Source organism: Tetranychus urticae, chromosome 1 (genome assembly GCF_039701765.1).
Source record: "Tetranychus urticae isolate SD_2017Ah chromosome 1, NJAU_TeUrti_SD_1.0, whole genome shotgun sequence".
NCBI lineage: Eukaryota > Metazoa > Arthropoda > Arachnida > Trombidiformes > Tetranychidae > Tetranychus > Tetranychus urticae.
In genome coordinates, this window is record NC_142958.1 from 23,275,070 (window position 1) to 23,296,528 (window position 21,459).

The 21,459-nt window shown below is 32.7% G+C and overlaps 7 protein-coding genes and 2 long non-coding RNA genes across 11 annotated transcripts; 2 read left to right on the forward strand and 7 right to left on the reverse strand.

The window, feature by feature from the left end:
* Nucleotides 1-287: 287 nt before the first annotated feature.
* On the reverse strand, nucleotides 288-1,444 carry LOC107362250 (uncharacterized). The gene is made up of 2 exons (XM_089270128.1): nucleotides 857-1,444; nucleotides 288-788 (listed from the first exon to the last, which is right to left on the reverse strand). Exons 1-2 carry the CDS (start codon nucleotides 1,149-1,151, stop codon nucleotides 400-402), a joined length of 684 nt encoding a protein of 227 aa, XP_089126254.1. The 5' UTR covers nucleotides 1,152-1,444; the 3' UTR covers nucleotides 288-399.
* A 424-nt stretch (nucleotides 1,445-1,868) lies between these two features.
* On the reverse strand, nucleotides 1,869-6,192 carry LOC107362244 (long-chain fatty acid transport protein 4). The gene is made up of 6 exons (XM_025160907.2): nucleotides 4,849-6,192; nucleotides 4,691-4,788; nucleotides 4,178-4,566; nucleotides 3,683-3,847; nucleotides 3,339-3,610; nucleotides 1,869-3,268 (listed from the first exon to the last, which is right to left on the reverse strand). The coding sequence occupies exons 2-6, from the start codon at nucleotides 4,783-4,785 to the stop codon at nucleotides 2,309-2,311; spliced, it is 1,881 nt and encodes a 626-aa protein (XP_025016675.1). The 5' UTR covers nucleotides 4,786-4,788; nucleotides 4,849-6,192; the 3' UTR covers nucleotides 1,869-2,308.
* Nucleotides 6,193-6,319: 127 nt separating this feature from the next.
* Nucleotides 6,320-7,522, reverse strand: LOC149094792 (uncharacterized). Its single transcript, XM_089270123.1, has 2 exons — nucleotides 7,392-7,522; nucleotides 6,320-7,319 (listed from the first exon to the last, which is right to left on the reverse strand). The coding sequence occupies exon 2, from the start codon at nucleotides 7,287-7,289 to the stop codon at nucleotides 6,333-6,335; it is 957 nt and encodes a 318-aa protein (XP_089126249.1). The 5' UTR covers nucleotides 7,290-7,319; nucleotides 7,392-7,522; the 3' UTR covers nucleotides 6,320-6,332.
* LOC107362237 (uncharacterized) lies at nucleotides 7,450-12,941 on the reverse strand. Its single transcript, XM_015929259.3, has 4 exons — nucleotides 12,770-12,941; nucleotides 8,423-12,692; nucleotides 7,931-8,362; nucleotides 7,450-7,843 (listed from the first exon to the last, which is right to left on the reverse strand). Exons 1-4 carry the CDS (start codon nucleotides 12,779-12,781, stop codon nucleotides 7,698-7,700), a joined length of 4,860 nt encoding a protein of 1,619 aa, XP_015784745.1. The 5' UTR covers nucleotides 12,782-12,941; the 3' UTR covers nucleotides 7,450-7,697.
* A 448-nt stretch (nucleotides 12,942-13,389) lies between these two features.
* LOC112538904 (uncharacterized) lies at nucleotides 13,390-15,076 on the reverse strand. Of its 3 annotated transcripts, none has more exons than XR_016200937.1 (4): nucleotides 14,893-15,035; nucleotides 14,398-14,430; nucleotides 14,314-14,349; nucleotides 13,390-13,524 (listed from the first exon to the last, which is right to left on the reverse strand). It is a non-coding gene; the product is annotated as an uncharacterized LOC112538904 (long non-coding RNA). The 3 variants fall into 3 exon arrangements; XR_016200936.1 differs by lacking the exon at nucleotides 13,390-13,524 and adding an exon at nucleotides 13,960-14,093 and having other exon boundaries at nucleotides 14,935-15,076; XR_016200934.1 differs by lacking the exon at nucleotides 13,390-13,524 and adding an exon at nucleotides 13,960-14,093.
* On the forward strand, nucleotides 14,669-16,522 carry LOC107362770 (uncharacterized). Its single transcript, XM_015929897.3, has 3 exons — nucleotides 14,669-14,860; nucleotides 14,957-15,166; nucleotides 15,244-16,522. The coding sequence occupies exons 1-3, from the start codon at nucleotides 14,846-14,848 to the stop codon at nucleotides 15,775-15,777; spliced, it is 759 nt and encodes a 252-aa protein (XP_015785383.1). The 5' UTR covers nucleotides 14,669-14,845; the 3' UTR covers nucleotides 15,778-16,522.
* Nucleotides 16,523-16,524: 2 nt separating this feature from the next.
* Nucleotides 16,525-17,578, reverse strand: LOC112538905 (uncharacterized). Its single transcript, XR_003082325.2, has 2 exons — nucleotides 17,146-17,578; nucleotides 16,525-16,765 (listed from the first exon to the last, which is right to left on the reverse strand). It is a non-coding gene; the product is annotated as an uncharacterized LOC112538905 (long non-coding RNA).
* A 928-nt stretch (nucleotides 17,579-18,506) lies between these two features.
* Zw10 (Zeste-white 10 kinetochore protein) lies at nucleotides 18,507-20,431 on the forward strand. The gene is made up of 2 exons (XM_015929614.3): nucleotides 18,507-20,003; nucleotides 20,068-20,431. Exons 1-2 carry the CDS (start codon nucleotides 18,624-18,626, stop codon nucleotides 20,212-20,214), a joined length of 1,527 nt encoding a protein of 508 aa, XP_015785100.1. The 5' UTR covers nucleotides 18,507-18,623; the 3' UTR covers nucleotides 20,215-20,431.
* LOC107362530 (uncharacterized) lies at nucleotides 20,351-21,441 on the reverse strand. Its single transcript, XM_015929617.3, has 4 exons — nucleotides 21,278-21,441; nucleotides 21,087-21,182; nucleotides 20,731-20,853; nucleotides 20,351-20,660 (listed from the first exon to the last, which is right to left on the reverse strand). The coding sequence occupies exons 1-4, from the start codon at nucleotides 21,360-21,362 to the stop codon at nucleotides 20,446-20,448; spliced, it is 519 nt and encodes a 172-aa protein (XP_015785103.1). The 5' UTR covers nucleotides 21,363-21,441; the 3' UTR covers nucleotides 20,351-20,445.
* Between the last annotated feature and the right edge of the window lie 18 nt (nucleotides 21,442-21,459).

Below are 21,459 nucleotides of genomic sequence, written 5' to 3' on the forward strand. Positions count from 1 at the left end.
CTGATTAGTTAAGTTGAAATCAGACAAGTTTCCTTACTTTACTTCCCAACTTTATTGATTGCGTTTACCATTAACCTAACTTAATGTAAGGTATTATAAAAACAGCTTTGAAAGACCAAGGAAAATATATTCCACTTTTTAACTCGTATTTTTTACATTTTTTTATCGCATGGGTCAGAATCAACAATCAATATTAAGCCATTGAAAATCAATTTAAATTTCTTAACCTATTGAAAGGTTAATAAAATAGGTTTGACTAGAGTAATTAAAAACAGAGAAATCTTGTTTATTAATGGTTAAAAACACTTCGCTTTTAGATAGTCAATCGATTGTCATGCATTGATTTGTGGTGTATTCATGGCCAGTAATTGACAAATTAAATAAGTTACTGAGTTAAACTTAGCTTGGATTGCTGTTTTGAACTTGACGTGATATGAAATCACAGTAAGCTTTATGCAATGCAGACATTGGTGAATTGAGAATGATTCGTTTACTTTGAACTCGCTCTGATAGTCTAGTTGGTCTCCAGCGGAATTGGTAGGAATGGATCTTGGCAATATTATTCTCGTTGATCTGAATCAACTCTCGAATACATCTGAGGTAAAGAGAGAAGTTTTCAATCTGTGTTTCCAATTTACGCTTTTCACTGGTCACTATAGATGTTGCTTCATCCAAAGGCAAATCCAAAATAGAGTTATTCATGGCCAATGAACATTTAATCTCTGGCTTTTCAACAGTGGTAACATTTTCAGTTATCCTTGTAGATGAACCCAGTTGACTTTGTGTAACTAAAATGCCAATGTAATGTAAATAATTAATGAGCTGAAAAGATTGATTGTGAAGAGGATAAACTCACCTAAATATTGTTTATCGAAAAATCTATTGATATAATTGCTGAATCCATTACTTTGATCTCGATGGAAGAAAAGGAAAAGCTCGGCACTTCGTACCGCTATGAGGTGCCATTTGAGGAATTCGTAGCGACGCAGAGCTCCTAACTGCCAGTAGTTAAGGATGGTTGCTGCATCTCGATGTCGCTGCATAGCCATTCCAACATCGTCATCAAATGAATCCATGTGACTTTTAATGTTCACAATGGGTGTAAATGAATCAAGGAATTGACAAATGTTTTTATCCAATTTACTGTCCATCAAGGAAAGTATTAGGAAGCAAACGGTATTATAAATATTGACCACATTATCTGGATCATTCTTGATGCTCGTATGATATCTCTCAGCGTATAATTTCAAGAAAGGAGAAGCATCTTCAGGTACAGTAAATGGAGCCAATTTAAGGTGTTTTGATCCAACCAGTTGATCGTCACTAGGCTTTGAACGTTTAAATCCTGGCAGATTCCCTAAAAATTGAGACAGAATGTTCAGCTTAAAATATTTTTTCTGTCGTTTCTTTACTAACCTGCTAGTGGAAATATTAAACCACGAGAAACGACACGATTAAAAAACTGTTTCGCCTTGTTTTGTGATATAAAAGAACTTTGTTTGCTCATTATCTGATTCTTAAAATACTCAAATATGAAAATAAATGAGACGTTTTCCTATTGTTAAGCTGAATAAAAGTCGTGTCTACAATAGTTAAACAATTATTTAACAAATTGAATTATGTCAAATTGAAATAAGGATAGCTTCAGGGATAAGATAATTAATTTTCGTACTCAAAATATGAATTTTATTTGAAACAAAAGCTTTTTAACAAAAATAATATTCAATACAATATGTAAGTGCTTGAAGGTGAAAGGATTTAGTGAATGTAATTGAATGTTTTACGAAAATTGCGATTTTTCGACTTTCATAAATTGTAAATGAATTTATTTTTCTGTTATTCATTAATCAGTTAGTGGAAATATTAAATTAGGTAAAATACAAAACAATTTATTAAGAACCAATAATCACAATTGAATTGAAAAAAAAGCGTCTTGAAGGAAGGAACTTAAGTGTTTGGATATATTTACAAATATATTGTTTTAACTGTAAGAAATCAATAGATTGCGATGAAAAACACAAAAAGCTTGATTCACTTTAAATTAATCAGGAGAGTATATTTGCTGGTACGAAATATACTTTAATCGTCCTGAATAGGGCACGATTTTGAACAGAATAATTTTTTATTCGTCATTGCAAATTGTAACAATTTAAAAAGAAAAGAAAGAAATCGGTGAAATTATTTTAGTTTGTTATCTTGTAAAAATAGAAAAATGCTATTCAAAACAAAGCTCATTGGGTGTATTAGGAAAACTTAGAAAAGATATTCAGCGTTTAGAGTTGCGTATCTACCGGTAAATAATAGATACTTAAAACTTGAATTCACCACTGATTATCTTTTTATAAATATTTTCATCGAGTTTTTTGTATTCTTCGCTTTTCGAATCTAATACAAAAACTGAATCTTTTATCAAATTAATGTCATAACCTTCTTTCTTGAGATTAACTTTTGGCATTTTAAAAGTCGATGTAATCTCAATATCAGAAGTTAATCTTATAAAAACAGGTATGGCATATTGCGGTAGCTCTTTTTTCATTTTGTTCAACAAATCTTTTAAATCGAGAGATCCAGTTGTGTCTTTGATAGCAGCCATTCCAGCTCTACCTTCATTGCCAGGTACAATAACACCATAAACAACTGTATCAGCATGATTAGTAATGGCCCCGATAACTGCTTCAACTTCACCTGTAGAAACATTTTCACCTTTCCATCTATAAGTATCACCAGTTCTGTCTTTAAAGTAAAAGTAACCAAGCTCGTCCATAGTCAATAAATCTCCTGAAGCATAATAGGTATCACCTTCAGTAAAAACATTGCGAATTATTTTCTTCTTTGTTGCTTCATTATCTGCATATCCATCAAACTGTTTGATAGGATCCTTATGTTTAATTAAACCAACTAATTGACCAACTTCCCCTGGTTTGCATCTTTCACATAATCCTTTTTCATTTCTCAAAGGTTCACCTGTTTCTTGGTCAACACGGATCAGCATAACAGGATACAATTTTTTTAATATCCATTGAGGTAGTAAAACTGTTATAAAACCACAAGAACCTTCTCGGTTGTCAAGATTAACAGTGCTTGAGTTTCCTTCAGTGGCACCATAAAATTCAACTATTCTTTCAATGCCAAAACGATTCTTAAATTCTGACCATAATGATGGACGGAAACCATTTCCATAAACACAGCGAACTTTGTGATCACGATCCTTTTCACTTGGCGGTACAGCAAGAAGATAACGAGCTACTTCTCCGATATACTGGGCAACCTAATAGTGGAAAAAACAAAGTGGTGATTCAATTAAAATTCAATCACATAGAAATTTCATAAATACTTACAGTACAACCATTTTCTCTGCAATCATCCCAAAAGTGTTTGGCAGAAAATTTATTTCGTAAGACAATTGAAGTACCATAGAGTATACATTGACTGGTTCCTAGAACCGTTCCTGCAAAATGGTAGAGAGGCAATGGAGTATATAAAATATCATTTGGTTGCATTTCCATGATTTTGTGAATGCCATAACCGAAAACGAAAAATCGAGCATTTGTAATTATGGCTGCTTTAGGTAATCCAGTTGTCCCTGATGTGTAAATATAAAATAAACGATCTAAAAAAGCGACGAAAAAATAATTGAAGTTAAAATGTTGCATACTAAATTATTTCCCTTTATTTTGAATACCTGAAAAATTGCCGCGGTGATTTACTGGTTCATCAGTTGTATGATCAAGCAATGGCTTCAAAGCTTTGATTTCTTTCTTATTGCCATCATGTGTCTGTTTGTCGCCATACGAGTAAATATCAATAGATCTATCGAATTGGGGTGAGTCCAATAAATCTTGCACAACTAGATGGTAAAGTAAAATGAAAAATTAGAAGTTTATATTACAATTAAATAAATATTAAATTAAACAATAAATTATGTACCATAAAATATGAGTTGAAATTTCAGGTAAAAGATTCAGATGTTCAAACAAACTTGTACTAACAAATGTTCATTAAATACAGAGGAGTCATCTACAACATTAAAGAGACAATATCAATATACCGAAATAAAGGAAGTAATTTGAAACACATACCTAATTACATATCGCTCATGATTATTAATGAATATTAGCTGAGACTTCCCTATTAGTTATTACATTTACAAAATATAAGATTTCAAAATTAGGCTTACCAGATTCTAAAGCAGAGTCATAGATAAGAGCACGAGTTTTAACAGCACTTATTGAATGTAATAGAGTTGATGATTTAAGATTAGTATTTAAGAAAGCTGTTGTTAGTCCGGCTTTAGCTGCACCCAACCAGATACCAACAAATTCAGGTCTGTTGTCCATAAACAAAGCAACATCATCCCCAGGTTTGTAACCAGCTGATACAAAAGTTTGGGCGATTCTATTGGAGAAGGAATCAAGATCTTTGAAAGTCCATACTTTTCCTTGATAAATTAAGGCTGGTTTATTTTGATTTCGATTGGCAATAGTGGTGAAAGTGGAAGATACAGTGATATTCAACTTTTTTAATCTCCAACATGCAAATTGAGTAGAAAGCAAAGTTATCGAACCTCTTTAGGAAGGAAGGAATAATAATTTGAAAAAAATATAAAGTAAAATATGTCAGTTAATGTGTATTAAAAATAGGCAGTCTTACAAGTGTAATATTTTAAAAAGGACTTTGTAAATATATTTACTTCACGTCACGTTTAACTGTGAGCCGAAAGACTTTTCCATAATGGATTATCCTATGAATTACACCCGAGGAATTGCCAAACAGTCGAATGACCATGATCTGAAATATTGAAGCTAAGGTTTAGTATGAGTAAAAAAATGAACTTTCAAAAATACTTACACAAAATGAATAACTACAATTTACAGTTCTTGAGGAAAAGAAAACTTTGTTTACTTTTCTAACACACAGTGTGTCAAGTTGTTTCAAAGTTCACAGGTTCATCAACAAATTAATCTATACTTGTATACACCATTTATTAAACTACTCATCTCTTTAAACAAGAATAAAACAGTAAAAATATAAGATTTCAGATGATTAATAAACAAACAGAAATATTAACAGAGTTATAGTTGTCATAGAAAATTGCGCTAAGTGAGTTGAGTGAGAAACATCAATACATTGATCAACATTATCGATACTTTTGAACCTGGTGAAAATTTGAGAAGCTAGTTTTGCTAGAACATATTTTACTTTTTAAAAGCATTTTTTTCCTCAATTCATCTTTTATTTAACCTGCGATTTAATTACGGATAATAAATTACATACAAGAAGACAATTTTAGGCTCATTGGATAGATGATACAATAAGGCAATCAGCCCATCATTTAAATTTTTTTGAGGTTTTGTTGAAAAACATACAAAACATACCTTTTTATAACCTTATCGTTACAGATGAAAAGGTGATCGGTGATTAAGTAAATCACCTAAAGATAAACTGCGAAAGCATATGATTATAAAGCAGTACGATGTAAATTGTACAGGGTGTGGCAAAACGAATGTCAAGGTTTTTTTGCAATATTTTTTATTCCCTTAACAAATGAATTCATCCTTTCTGCTCATGCCAGCCATCGTTCAATTTTTTTGAATAATTAAGGAATGCACATGAATTTAAATTAAATCTCGAACAAGTTAAATAGGTCGTAATAAAGCGAAGAATCAGCTTCACTATTGAATCAAAAAGATAAGTTTAAGTTTGTCAACACAATAACCGTTTTCTTTTTCTTGTTTCCACACTATTGAGCATCTCTTGCACTGAATAAGAGCTAAATTGCAAAGGAAATAAAAAATATTGTGACCAAAACACTGACACTTCTCTGGTTACACTCTGTAAATTGTTAAATTGAAGGTTAATCAAGGGTATTTTCAAGGGGTTAATGATTTTTGATAAAAATGCGATTCCAGTTCAATAGAACAATATTTAAAATTATCGTCAGTGAAGAAGTATCACCGTTTATTGTGATTAAGAGATGCATGAAATCTCACAGAAATTATCTCATTATTGCACCAACGGGGCGTGAATTGAAAGAATGTTGAACAATTTGTTTGTACAATAATCACAGTGAGACTTTGCAAATATTGAACTTTAAACAATACTTAAACTGTTACTCAGGTATGATCAAACCGTTTTGATTAGGTGCATGACAGACCAATATAAGGCACTTCAAAAGGGTTAAATTATTTCTTAGCCAATATGATAAGTTTTGAATCTCCAGCACCAATTGAATAAATAAATAACCAGCTAAAGATGGACAAAAAGGTACAATTGTAGTATTATTCAAGTATACGTACCAATTAAACTGGTAATTGCTGGTGGCTGATGGTAAATTATTTTGTGCGTAACCAAAGACCACATGTAACAGTGGATGGCGAATATTTACGCTTAACTTTTGTCTTGAATTTTACAGCATATCCATCATCAAAAGTTGTAACCGACCGGGAAGATAACGACAAATTAGCATTATTAGAAGCTGATATATTAACATTGAGTTCATCAATAATATCGAAGAGATTGAGCTCAGTTATATTTGACAAATTTTCAGATGCAAGAAATAAAAGTTTGGATCCATTTGATTTAACCAATTGCCATTGAGCACCGATTTGTGACCCAAGCTTTACTCCAGATCGCCCACACTGTAATTGGTAAGAGTTGACTGGCAAAATCATGTTGAATATCAATTCATTAAACACAGATTGATTGAAAACAATTTTTGAAACTTCACTAAGGAGTCTTTTCTGAATATCGATTTGTGGATTCATTCTATCAGATGTCCCATTCCATTTACTGAATCGATCCAAAGATGTCTTAGCCTTTACTGAAATAATATTTTGATGATTAAATAAATTTTGGAAAAGCTGTTTTGATGTTTCCAACGATTTCTTGATTGATTCCAATTTTTTAGGTAAACTTTTAATGGCATTCTGTTGATCGATGGATAGTTCAATTAAATTAATTGCAAACAAATTTACCAAAGGCCCAGAATAGAGTGACTTATTCGCTGAATGTAGAGCGGCAAATCCGGCAAATCCTTCGTTTTTTAATTGATTTTCAAATTGAATTATAATCAAGTCAAGGACAAGTCCAATAAAAAGCAAGGCAATAACCATTGTAAACACATAACCACTCATCAATAAAATAGGTAATTTGTGTCTAAGTGGATCTGGAGCATGATATTGTTGCCAAGAGCGAAGTCGCTTCAGCATCAATCGAGCATTGCGATTTGGATATTTCTTCATTTTTCGCAATTCCTTAAGTTTTCGACGGGATAATCTGTGATGTGCCATACTTCATCTAAATAAAAGGTTAAGATAGAACTAATAAAGATTGAAATATGTTAAAAACAATTGAATAGTGAAAAATGAAATCAATTTAAATTAAATTTTTACAGTTAATTTTGAATCACCGAAAAAGGATAGCTTTAGGGATGAGATAAACAGCTCCTCATCTTTGCAATTCATTTCTTTACTTTTTGCTTTGGATAAATGTTTACAACAATTGAATTATGGGAGGAAAGTATAAAAATTGACTATAACGAATAAAATTAAATAATTTTGTAGAAAAATAATTTATATCATGATTAAAAAATTGTAACGATTCAAGGAAAAACAGAATAAGTTAATGGATATTTTAAATTTAAAGAAAAGGTAAAAAATCTAGAAATGCTATTCATACAAGGGTCACGGAAAAAATGATTAAATTATTGCTTCTAGAATAAAAGATCCGATTCTTTGTGACAGCTGGGCAACAATAAGGTACAATTTTTGGTTCATGAGGAAAAATTTAAAAGACTGTCCTTCATCTAAATTTTCTGACCAAATTTGCGTGAAACCAGCACTTCCTGCAAATAACAGATGATTCATGAAATGAGAAACAGGTAACGATTTTGGAAAAAATTAAAAGGAAAAAAAGATTTGATGAAACATACCTTTATGTTGCCAAATTGTAAGAGTCGACGAGTTTAAGGCTGCCAGCAATTGAACTGATCTCCTGGAAGATGGAACCGTGAAAGCTTGTAAATCTAATGCAGCCTCGAAATCAATCGAATGGAAATGATCAAACTGACAGTCAGGCCATTTATAGAAGATTCCTTGGTAAACATGGATTGCTTTATCTGTTAGACGATGAAGTTTTCCTTTGCCTTCACTGAAGGCTAAATAATTTTGCTCATTGAATGAATAATGGATAACATTTGTTGCTTCAAAATGATTGAATTTTTGGACTAATTTGAAGTATTTTTCTTCTAACCAATGGAACAATAAGCTTTGATTTTCATCCGATTCACAATTGTTATCTGAGCTTCGAGCTACAGTTAAATATATCTCGTTTTCAATGCGGAATAGTGCTATTTTACGGGCGTCTATAAGAACAAAAGATTAAGTTATAAATCTACATACAATAAGCTTTAGTGATTACTTACTTATAGTGACATTTATTTTGCTGATAACCCTGAAGTCTGGTTGACCATTAACAATGCCAAATGTAAATGTTTCAACTACACCACGAAGCGATGATAATGCAGATATTATTTTGGCTTTCTTGTTCAATGTTAGAATCTTGAGATCGTCATAAGCACGTCCAAGGTAACCAATTATCTCTTTCTCATTAGTTAATATACTTAAATTAGACGAGTTTGGTGAGGCTTGATACAGATTGTAGCTTTTTTTATCAAGTTTAAACTCGTAATTTTTTATAAATGAAGTTGTCACTTCCTTTCCAGTCATCCATTGTGACCCAGAAAAGTATAGATGTTTAAAGATGACATTTTCACCATCCATTAAACCAATACTGAATGAATTGGAAGAATGATGAGTAATGGTCTGGCCCTTTACATCAGGGAATCTCTGGTGAACTCGGAAACCTTTGATCTCCATGGGAATTGAATGAATATAACGATTTAAATTGTGTGTCATATTCTTGTTGGCTTCAATTGTACGATCCAAATTGTTTAATTTTTGAGAAAGAGTTTGGTTCCAATAGCCAGAATAAGAATGTCGGATTTTTTGTAGATCACGAATCAATGAGTTCAGAGGGTCAGCGTACCTAAGAGCAGAATGATCAATCTCGATTGTGGCATTATTAATTCGAGGAATCTCTTTTCTCAATGAATACTCGTCAAAGAGAGCATTTTGTATCCTTCCATTAACCAATAAATCATTTTTAATGATGAGTGGTCCATCAAAGATCCATTTATGCTTAACTCTGATGACTTCATTGTTTCGGGTTGCAGTATTGACCAAGCTTGAAACATCCATCTGTCCAATCTGAGAGACATCAAGACCCGATAATAAGCTTACTGTACCATCAAGTTTTATATGCTGGGAAATTTTTTGAGGTCTTGTTGGGTCGATAATATTTCGTGCATGATTTACCAAGTTGATTCCATTGAGAGTATTTCTAATATCAACAGGTGAATCAAAATTTACTTGAGAGAATGATTTGAAACCAGTAATACTTTGGTAAGGTTGGAAATAATCTTTTAACCAAATAAAATCTCGTTTAGGATTCACACCATTAACATTTCCAGTGATTGCAATCGGATGTACACTCCTTATTTCAACAGGATCCAAAAATTCGAGAGTATCTTGCCGATTTGTGAATTGCTGATCAGCTGCTTTTCTTAGAAGTTCATTCAAATCAATATTATTGATATGTTGATAGAAGATTGTTTGTACTCTATCTTGATAGACATTTCCTCTCACTACGATGTTATCAATAAATTCAATGGGAGCAGCCAGATAAATAGTGCTACGGGGATGAACCAAGACGATATTGTTCAACAAAGAGTTCAAAGGCCTTCCATTGAATGATCGAACGTATAAATTTTTCCTTATAGCCAAACTTTGCAATGTTTTAGTTCTAGTAAAATCTTTGACTGGAGTTGCCAAATCATTGAATAACCGATCAAACTGGACATTGTTTATGAACCCAGATACATGCAAGTTTTTAGCTATGTTCACATTATCGTTAAATATAACATCACCATGTATTACTGTTCGTCTTTTAGCTTGATTGTCTCTGATTTGTTGTAAAATATTCAACGGAACTCGGTTCAGCAAACCATTGACATTGATCTTTCCGTAAACATTTAAATTTCCGACACTGATGGGACTTGAAAATTGTGGTGTGATTTTACTGTGCCAATATTTTTCAAATGGCTGCCCATTCAAGTATTTAAATTTCAAGCTGTTGGCTTTCAATCCTTCATAAAATGATTGGGAAGCTGCCATGGTGTAATATTGATTGCTAGGCTTCCTAAGATCAATTGGTTTCCTGGGTATGTCGATATTGTTCACCTTTCCATTTACAAAAAGATTACCCAAAATGTTCAAACTATCGGCATAGAAATTTCGATCAATAATTATATCTGGATGCAGAAACAAAGAGCCTTTACGGGTTCCATTTATAACACCTCGCGTTGATCTTGACATTATCGGGGAATCAAAAGAAACGTGATAAAGAAACTTTTTCTTATTGTTAATCACTTGATCACCATCTTTGAGAAGAATATTTCGTAAGGCATTCACGATGGATTTACCACGATGATTTGATGGACCAAATTTTAACTCAGAAACGGTAGAATTTTTCAAAATTAATTGATTATAGAAGAAAGTCTGACGTTTACCAATTTGTGCGGTGATTGTGCTGATACGTCTATTGTTTAATCTTTGCTCAACTTCAATTTTAGTTGCTTGGATCGGTTTCAAAAAGGTAACACCAGATGAAAATATCTTGATTCCTCTTATGGTCTGCTGCTTGCCATGGAAAACTAAATCGAGAGGTGATAATGAATTGATTCGATACCCTGAATCCATTTGTAGAGAGTCAATAACCAAATCATTAAAATAAATATCACCATCTATTATACCATTGTGATGTAGACTGACTCTTCTTTGCATCAAGTCCAATATCGAACCTCTTTCAGCTGTTTCTTTCCAATCTAGTTTTTTAATTGTTAAAGGTTGAGTGAATTGAACTGGTGAAATTATCGCTGGGTTTGCTTTTGACGCGAAATTGGTTATCGGCAAAGAGTTTATTCTTTTTACCCTGACCAATGGAGAATAAATACTATTTAAGAATGTTTTGGTTCCAGAAACCTGGACAACTCCTGTTTCAGATAAATTCACCAGATCTCGTAATAGGTGATCGAATTTGAAGCCATTGATTGTTTCACCAACAAGCAGATTTCCATTCAAAATCACATTTCCACTTGGGTTATTGCGAATTCTTCTAAACATTTTATCATTATGAATAGCCCAAGAAGTCAGGTCCTTAATATTACGACGGCCGAAATAGCCATCAGTGTAAACATTTTTCCTAACAACCAACTGATCGGTGAAATATAAATTTGAACTCAGTGTTTCATCCCCATCAAGAGTTACGAAACTATCAGGATAACGTAGACCATTAATCGAACCAATGACATTAGCACGCTTTAAAATTAAGTGGTTGAAATTGACTGGCCCTGAGATAATTTGAGCTGCATTTTGAACTAAAAATTCCTCAGGAAAGTTAAGATTGTTTAGACTTCTCATCATAAAATTTTGTGCTTTCATGGATGCTGCACTAACAGTTAAACTTGGTACTTTGATCGGAAGATCAGCTCGTAGTAACCTTGTAACTCGTCTTTTAAAATCCATACCATTAAGATCACCTTTCAAATCAATAGCTGGAGCATTAATTGTTCTAGTGTTTATTGGTTTTAAAATAGTTTGATCGGAACTGTATGTGAGAACAGATGAGACGAAAGTTCCGAAATGCACATTAGAGATCGAGGCGATGTCCGGAGTGTTGTTGTAGAATCTTATGGAATCAAAATCCATTGGAGAAGAAATGACAAAAGGTCGCTTATCGTGGAGGAAAATCAAGTTGTCGTAGTTTACATTTTTTAAAAATTTAGCTGAGACAAAATCTGCATGCAAATAGCCAATTCTTACTGGACTTCGAATAGATACTTTGTTAAAGCGTCTCAAAGCTATACCACGATTGGCATCCATTCCATTTATTTGTCTGACAAATAATTTATCGGTTGCTGCACTTGCGGTCAGATAAATAGGTGAAACAACTTTATATTGTGAGCGATATCCTTGATTATATATCAAGTCATCTAAAAACAGCGTTGGAATATTATGGATATCTATTGAAGCACAGTTTAGATTAGCTTTTCCTCGAAGATTGAGAGACACTAGACCTTTAATATTGCTAGTTTTGTTGGGAAAAACAACTTCACGTGCCTCAACATGCAAGGAATCAACAACCTTTTCGATTTCATTGATTCCAGGTTGATAGAATGCTGGCTGTCGAACATTCGGATTTCCAAGAAATGTATCATAAGTAACAGTATTTGATGCCACCAAACGTTTAATTGCTTGTCTTTCTGATATCATTGATCCAGGTTTAACACCAAATGCAGAGCGAGCTTCAAAATCTCTAAAAACTCTAAACTGATAACCTAATTTTTGTTGTAATTGAATCAGATTCCAATGTTGCTGGGAAACAACCTCACCCAGCAATCCTTCGCTTGCAAGATCAAATTTTAAGAAATTATCCTTTATCCTATTTGGCAAAACAATTGTTGGTGGTAAATCTTCAATTTTTTGCTGAATTATCTGTCCATCAGAAATAGCCATGGAATGGTAGACGAACCATAAAAACGATAATAATGATATCAACGGCATGGCTCCAGATGACTAAAGACAAAATATTTTCAAGACAAAAGATCAATCTTGTGACACAAGGGGTGAAAACGGTTTATTAAGATACACACCTTGATCATCATGGTTGCCTGAACTTATTAAAACACTTTAAATCAAAAATAAAACGTTGACTTGGAATCTTCAAGATGAACAAATTAACCAAAGTGAATTGACTTAAATAATTATTTAATTGAAAATATAAAATGTAGAGCAAAGAAGCTCTCAACTCTTTGCCTCTAAAGTAAGGTCAAATAATTTCTTTCTTTATAACATAGTCATCACGTCATCAGCAAAATGTGTTATTTATCTTAAATTATTGACTGTGATTGGTCAAACAGTGATTATTGCTATATTTAACAATTGAGTCTCACAAACTGTCAAATTGTATTTTAATTGAATAATAATCATTTTAAATATAATTTTCGTTATTGAAATTATTTTAAACGTAACAATGAAATCTTTATTTTCATCTTAAAACATTTGACATGATATTACATTTATTAAATGTCGCTAAAGCAAGCCTTTATTTGATTTCAGTCCGATTTAAGGAATTAATAGCCATTAACTAGTCAATTAGGTTTTTAAATTACTAGAAATAATGACCAATTAATTATAGAGAATGACATTTGCGAATAAAAATTTTGATTTAATATGAGAAATAGTGTTTGCTATTTCCGTATGCATAAAAGAACGGAAAAACTTGAAGTTGATTAAAATACATATGCTAATTGTCATTTTGGTTAATCCTTGATACAGCACCCTTGACTTTAATTACTTGAAAGATAGCAATAATTTAAATGTCTAATCCATCCTCCATTGATTAACGCTGCACAGAAATGTAAAATTAAATGATTAATCCTAATACATCTCATGTAACTTAAGGTTGATGCATCGATTAAGAAAAGTTGATTTGAAATTTTTAGATAAAGGGTAAAGCTAGCTTTCCGGAAAGCAGCGTTTCAGCTGTTCAAATTAAATTAAACCAATCAATGGCCAACTAATGGTTAAAGATCAATAAACTTTAAGAGGACAATGCCAATAAATCCAATCGGAAATTTTTAAACGAAAAATTGAACCTCAAGAATCTTGTTTCAAGTCGAAATTGATCTTCCATATTAACCACATCCTTAGATGAAGGTAAATGATCTCTTCTTTAGCTGCTACGCATAGCCAATCAGCTTAATTGCTGCCCAAATCAGTCCTAATATGTGACTTTGTCCTCGATGGGTTTCCCTGCGACAATCTGTTGAACATGTTGATTGAAATACATTTTTTCTTAACCTTCTCCTCTTCCTTTGTTTTTCTCCGGTGAAATTGCTTCAGCATTTTTCATCTAAAATCATAAATTTTCAAAAATTATCGACCGACCTTCTTGTTCAGGGCCATATCGAGATACTAATAGATACAAGATGTAAAACAAAAAATATTTTTACACTGATTTTAAAACAAAACCCACAGTCAATTAGCCAATTACAAACAAATTATATGTTCCAATAGATTTGTTTTTCAGCTGACTTCTTATTTCAAATGAATGGCCATTCTGAATGGATGTAAATTGTTTACTTATTTCATAGATGAATTAAAAGAAGCGCAATTTTATAGATATTTTACTTACATTGGCTTTGTCTTGTCATCTATAAAATCTGTTGATCTAAGATTTAAGTTAATTTAAATTGGAATTTCCAGATAATAAATTTACCTTTTTTTGTAACGGATACATGGTTCCTTGACGCTGACGATTTTAACAACAGTAAGCCCAACATCAATTGATATGGTGTGGAAAGGCAATGAGAAGGCAAGTTGAAATAACAAAAAGGTTGGTTAGAATGGAAGAAAGCAAAAGATTTTCATCACTTATTGAGTAAAGTAAATCACTCCAAGGCTAATGGGCTAGTATTCATCAAGGGCAATGGGCGAAAATTCGAGGTATATAAGTCGGGACAGGTTGAATTTTAAAGTCACTTCACTTCAAAGTGTATCAACTAACAATTGAAATATCTCAACAAGTGTACAAATCAATCTCATAGTGTGCTGAAAATTTGTTTACAAAGAAAGCATATCAACATATAAAGTTATAAAATTTTGTTTTTGAATCAACGTTAAAAAAATCAATTTTGCTCAAGTTTTATATTCAACTCAACTTTAAAATGAACAAGCAATTGGTAAATATCAGTTTAAATTGAAATATACTTACAAGTGAAAATTGAAATGTTCACTGTTAATAACACATCTTTACCTTTTTTTTTGTTTTCCATTAGTTATTCGCTTTGTTTGTCTCTTCACTTCTTTTATGCTGCCAAGTTGTTCGAGCTGAAGAGGAATTTGAAGACGATGCTGAGGAAGCCTTTGATGGTGATGACCAGGTTTTAGAGAGGGAAAGACGAGATGTCACAGCTGATTTAGAAGGAGCAGAAAGTGGTATCGGCGGTGGTGCTGGTGGTGGATTAGTAGGATACAAAGGTGGAAAGGTAAGTGTCTCACTAGGATTACCTGAAGTTAATCAAGTGAATTATGATTAATTTTGAACCTTTTTCATCTCTATCAGGCCGGTGGTGCTGCTGCTGGATTCAAAGCTGGAAAAGCTGGAAAGGCCGGTTACGCAGCCGGAGCTAAGGGTGCAAAGGGTGGTGCTGCCTATGGAGCTGCAGGTGCAGCCGGTGGAAAGAAAGGTGCAGCCGTGAAGAAGGGATTCGCTGCTGGAGCTTTCGGCAAGAAATTCGGTAAAAAGGGAGGTTTCGTCAAAGCCGGAGGTGCTGGTTACAACAAGAAAATCGGAGTAATCAAGAAGTTCGGTGTTAGCCAAGGCTTCAAATTCGGTAAGGCTGCTGGTTATGGTGCAGCTGGTGGTGCTGTCGGAGGCAAAGCAGCCAAGGGTGGTTTCGCTGCTGCTGGAGGAGCTGCTGGATTCAAGAAGGGCGCTGTTGGTGGAAAGAAAGGATTTGCTGCTGGAGCCGCTGGTTCAGCTGGTGGTAAAGCAGGAGCTGCTGGTGCTGCTGGATTCAAGAAGGCTGCTGGAGCTGCTGGTGGAGCTGGTGTCAAAAAGATCGGAGGTGGAGCCGGTGGACTTTTCGGTCGATAAGCTGAAGCCAATGATATATATGCTCATAATTTGGACAATTTTAGCTGACTATAATGTAATGAAGCTCGGTAAAGGTTGAAAATGAAGGTAAAGTCATTGAATGGTGAAACCATTACAAACAACTTTACATTTCCAGCCTTGTTACCTTTCTATTTTCGTAACCAACTGTTAACATTTTTAAGTAAATATGAAATTAAGAAGTGTTCCGCCAAACGTCAAAAATAGATTTTGAATAGATAATTAGCCTCAACCAGAAAACATTTGTATATCCGCTTTCAATTGATCTGATGAATGTAAATTAATCCTTTACTTTAAACTAATCTAAATCTCAATCATTCCAATTCCCGGTTCAGACTTTGTGATATTTCATACTTTTCCGGTTTCCCGATCTCTTTTCACAGTATACAATTCAAAGTCAATCCAAACAGGTTTCACGGTTCCATGAATTTTCTTAAACCTTCCCACTAACTGCATACAGATTGTCAACGAACTATCAAGTAGTATCCCATTCAATGCTGTAAACAAAATGAAACTGTTCACAATTCCAACTCTGCTGCCTAGCATAAGCCTTGTTAGTCTCATTAATCAAATTACCAATTTATCTATTCAATTTCCAATTTGATAAAACCAAGTACTGATCAACACAAAATGTATTGTTACCCAAACGTAATCATATCAATGTATTGGAGAAACTTAGATCAATGTTGTAAAAATTTGCAAATAAAAATACACTTTTATATATAAATATTTCGATCAATATCTCATGTTTATTTGACCACGTAGTGAACGATTGATTTTAGATCACATCTTGAATTTTCTTGAATAAAACTTGCTATGGCGTTTCAACGGCTACAGGAGATTGAATTCAAATAATGTTAATTTTAATGTTGTTTATCCGCACAAAAGGTGTTGAACGAAACCATTTTTAAATTGAAATTTATGGCAAAACACCACCAATTATAGATATTTGCTAATACAGGAGACGAAGCTGTATGAAAAAATGATTAAAATTAATCTAAATATTTTTCAAATAATTTAAAAAATCAATGACATAACCAAACAAAATTACTATACTACTAAGTGCTTCATTAAATGGCTCATAGACTTTGATATTTCGTAACAGCTCATACGAGGCGAGTAAAGTTAGTGCATATAATGGATGATTCCTTTGTCATCAATAATTTATTTTCTTAATCGGTACTTACCATTTTTAGGGAATTGAAATCAAACAGATAGATATTAAACAACATTTTCCTATTTTTCGAACTTATTAATTGATCACTCAGTCGTATTTTTAGTGTTTGGTTATTAATTCGATTTTTTAATCATTATAAAATATTCTTCATAATTTTAAGCATTTTTTCATACATATCTTGTGTTTTTTGGATCTTTACATCCCGCGGCCACAAGTGATCAACTTCACCGTCACAAATTTCACGATTCAAGGGTTGACAATTAATTATAGATTTTAACTCTGTCTATTTTCACAATTTAAAAGGGTAATTAAAAGATTAACTCATTGTTAATATTTACTCATTATTATTCACTTATTAATTATTTTGTTATTCTATTAAGTTGGCCGTTACACTGGTTAGGCATAGAATGTTGTTTGTAGTTGAATCTAAGCTAAGAGCTCATATGAAAAAAGCATTACAAAATTATTATTTGCGAACACTTATTCAAATAATTTTAATTGTAGATAAGACAAATTGATCCTATACATTTAATAAGGAAAAAAACAAAATTCCGTATCATCATAAAAATCTATTGGAATTAAAATCTATGTAATTAAAATCTATGTAATTGAAAATAGATAAGATGAGCAATTAGTTTTGTGGTTTGTTTTAAATGGCTATGCGTCGTGAATAGCACAGATATCTAATCATCAATTACTTTACTTCAAGGCATTCATTTAAGCCTGGAAATTTAGCAGTTTAATTGTTCGGATTACAGAGTAATATTTTATAAATATTAATATTTACTTTATGGTCCGCATGAAATTTTCAGTATCTACAAATTCATCTGTAAATCAATGCCAATCTTTAATTAGTTTTTGTATTCACTGTGGGAAAATGAATCTTCGTATTTCTAGCCAAACATATTCAAAGATAGATATCGGATGCTCATTTCGTTTTCAGATTTTATTAGTAGATGATTTGAAAGTTGATTTGACCTAATCAAGTGATTGGTAAGTGAAAATACAGCAAACATAGTATTCCTCTTCTTCACAAACATACAGTTTAATTCCTTATATTTTGTTTTTTTGGAGTGCTGACATCTATGTGAACTACAGGGGGAAACATTAAATTTTACAGTTTAAACAATTAGTCCGGTCTAATGACTCCCCCTAAAGGGAAAAGGGTAGAAAGGCTAAAGGGGAATCAACCATCAGCATCTAATTGTTTAAACTGTAAAATTAATTGTTTCCCCTGTAGTTTACATAGATGTCAGCACTCCAAAAAAAACAAAATATAAGGAATCAAACTGTATCTTTTTTCGAAATTGTCAGAATTGAGATATTGTAACGAACGGGGATTTTGTATGTAATGAACAATTACAATAAAATACTTACCAAGACATGAAGGTAAAAATATGAAAAGTTTTAAACATGAGTTTGTAAACGAGACAAACATGTGAATGAGAAAGCCTTAGCAACACCAATAGCAACCAAAGCTGGTTTGGCAACCAGCAATCTGGTAACAAAACGTAAACAACTTTGTATCGTACTCTTTGTCTTGCACCGAGGCCGTAGATCAAAGACTGTGCTATTGGACTCTATTAAACCTATGCCTTTAGGTCCTGTGATTTTTTAATTATTTATTATCATAATTTAAACAACCTGTAACATGGAGATCTTAGTGAAATGGTTAAAAAATCCTACCTCAAGCAAAGTTTCTATAGAGAAATTAATCGGTGAATTTAATAGAGAAATTGAAACCATCGAGTCATCTATACGGGATAAATTAAATGTTCGTGATGAAGAACAGTTCCGTGATTGTTTCCAAGAGATTACAAAATTCTTGGGGAACCTGAATAATTCAATAGATCAAGCAAATGATCAGTTAAAAAATTTTGAAGGTGATACGGCAGTTAAAATAAGAGAGCTTAGAGATTTGTTAACTCAACGCAATAAACAACTCCAGGAAGCTGCTTCTAAAATGGCTGCGGATGGTGATTCTGTTAAATTGAAGAGTGGCGATTTTCTCGAAGAAGATGCAGGTAATGAAGTTAATCCTGATATCGAATCAAGTGATAATCCATCACCACTCTTAAGATCATCAAGTCCTGTTGATGAAGAAGAAGTGCGCCAGGTTGAATTGACTAAAAAAATTGCTGGAGATTGTATTATCAGAGCTCGAAAGTTGGTTTGCTCTGATTTATTCCCTGTTATTAATGTCGGTGACGATGCGTCGAATACAATTCAATCAAATAGCCCGACAATCAATCAAAGTCTTTTCTCGTTTCCTGTTTGTCAGGTCAGCCAAAGTATCTATGATTTGGCTCTAATGATTAAACAGATGATGATAGATGCTCGTAATCGGACAGAATACGAAGAACGATATTGCTTCTATCAAGCTATTAGAAGTATCCTCGAACTTTATCTAATTAGTTGTCAAATTAATCATCAAAAAATGATCAGTGAATTTCCTAAATATGCCGCTGTTTTTCATAACAATTGCCTATTCATTGCACACCAATTAACAATCCTTCCAATGTACTATGGTTTATGGGAAAGTGATAAATTCATCGTAACCTTTATCGATTTAATCCCTGCTATAAAAGAATCTGCGTACGATACAATAATTGATTTAATGAAAAAACACAAACAAATAATAATGGACTTCTTTGAGGATTCTTCTGTGACGGAAGCACTGAAAGCTGCATCAGGTGAAGATGCAAATAGTAAACAATCTTTGACACCGTTCTATAAGGCTTTAAAAAAAGGTCTTACTCATATAAATTTGATTAAAACTTCACTTCTTGATGTCCTTCCATCATCTGTGTGTAACAAATTAATAGGAACCTTGGTTAATTGCATGGTTGCCGGTATAATTAGTTCAATATTGAACATGGAAGATATACCAGCGTATACAGCTACTAAACTTGAAGATATCTTAAATGGAATCACAAAAGATATTGATCAATTGATGGAAAATTTTTCTCTTCCTTATGGACAAATTTTACCGAAATGGTTACAGTTTCAAGAAATTAAAATAATACTCCAAGTATGTAAATTAGTAGCTTTTTATGAGCAAACTTATCAATTTACTTTTTTTCGAATACTTTCAGGCTAGTCTAAAAGATATTGTTGATAGATGGTCGGATGGAAATGGACCTCTTGCTGCAGCATTTACTCCAGAAGAAGTCAAAAGTTTGATCAGGTCGTTATTCCAAAATACAGATAGGAGATCAGCGGCTTTAGCTAGAATTAGATGATTTTGGATTAAAATGGAAATGGGTCGGCTATTTATGAAGAGAAATCGACTGCAAATTTTATGTCTGGCGTTCCGGTTAGGCGTAATAAATGCTTAAACATAACAAATATGATTGATGTTCAAGTTTTCTACGAAAATTGCAATTAAATACATTTAATTTTAAGATACTATGATCACAATAAACAGAAAAAGTCATTCAGACTGAATTAAATCGAAAATTAATTACAGAATATTACTGTCGACGACCCCAATCTTGAGGCATATATTCAAGAGGAACTTTATTGCGTACACCACCAAATGCGTCGGCAGCTTGTTCTGATCCAATCCAAATTCTTGGGAAATTTCCTCCCCTCCTTTCCATGTGCCCATATTTTGCTATAATAAGTGGCAAAGCGAGCACAAGATGGATACCGAAACGGGGACCAGGTGACCAAGTTGAGTTGAATCCTGGTGAAAATGAATTCACAAAGTGATTAAATTGACTAGATGGCTTGTGGATTGAATAAATAGAACTTACGTAAAAGGGTTGCTGTTCCGGCGAAAGCTAATGCACCTGGTAGATAGTTCCAATGGTTATCGACATCGCCACGAATTTTTGCAGTTAAATATGCAGTTGTCATACCAACATTTACAGCAACAACTAAAGATTATAAAAAAACCAGTAAATTTCAACGTAAACAAATATCACTGTGGACATAATGATAATCATACAATCATGAGCTCATCTAGACATATTTTCTTATTAGTAAAAAGCTTTAACAGATTGGAAATCTCATCTTAAATGAACTATCTATTTTAAAAAATTGAAGAGATTGGAATCATTGAATAATTAGCAAAGACCAGGTGATGCGAAATGGTAAATACTGTACTCACCGTTTGGTATAAGACTTTTAGCATAAATAAGCATAAAAGCTCTGGCTGATGCAGGTAAAAAATTGGCGAAAGATTGATAGATTGTAGATGCCGTACCTTTAATTTTTTGAGAAATCAAATAAAAATTTAAGAATCAAGCATTAGAAATATTAAAAAGGTCACTTGAATAACAATAAATAAAAAATACTCACTGTAACCTACTGCCAATTTGGTGACAGCCCATAGCTTTTTATCAAGATCTTTATGATCTGGAGTATCCCAAATATGGTACGGCATGATTAAAAAACGATTTAAATTGGTGATCTAAATTGAAAACAATCAAAACAAATAGATGAAATTAATTCCTTGCAATCTTGAAAAACCTTTATAGTAA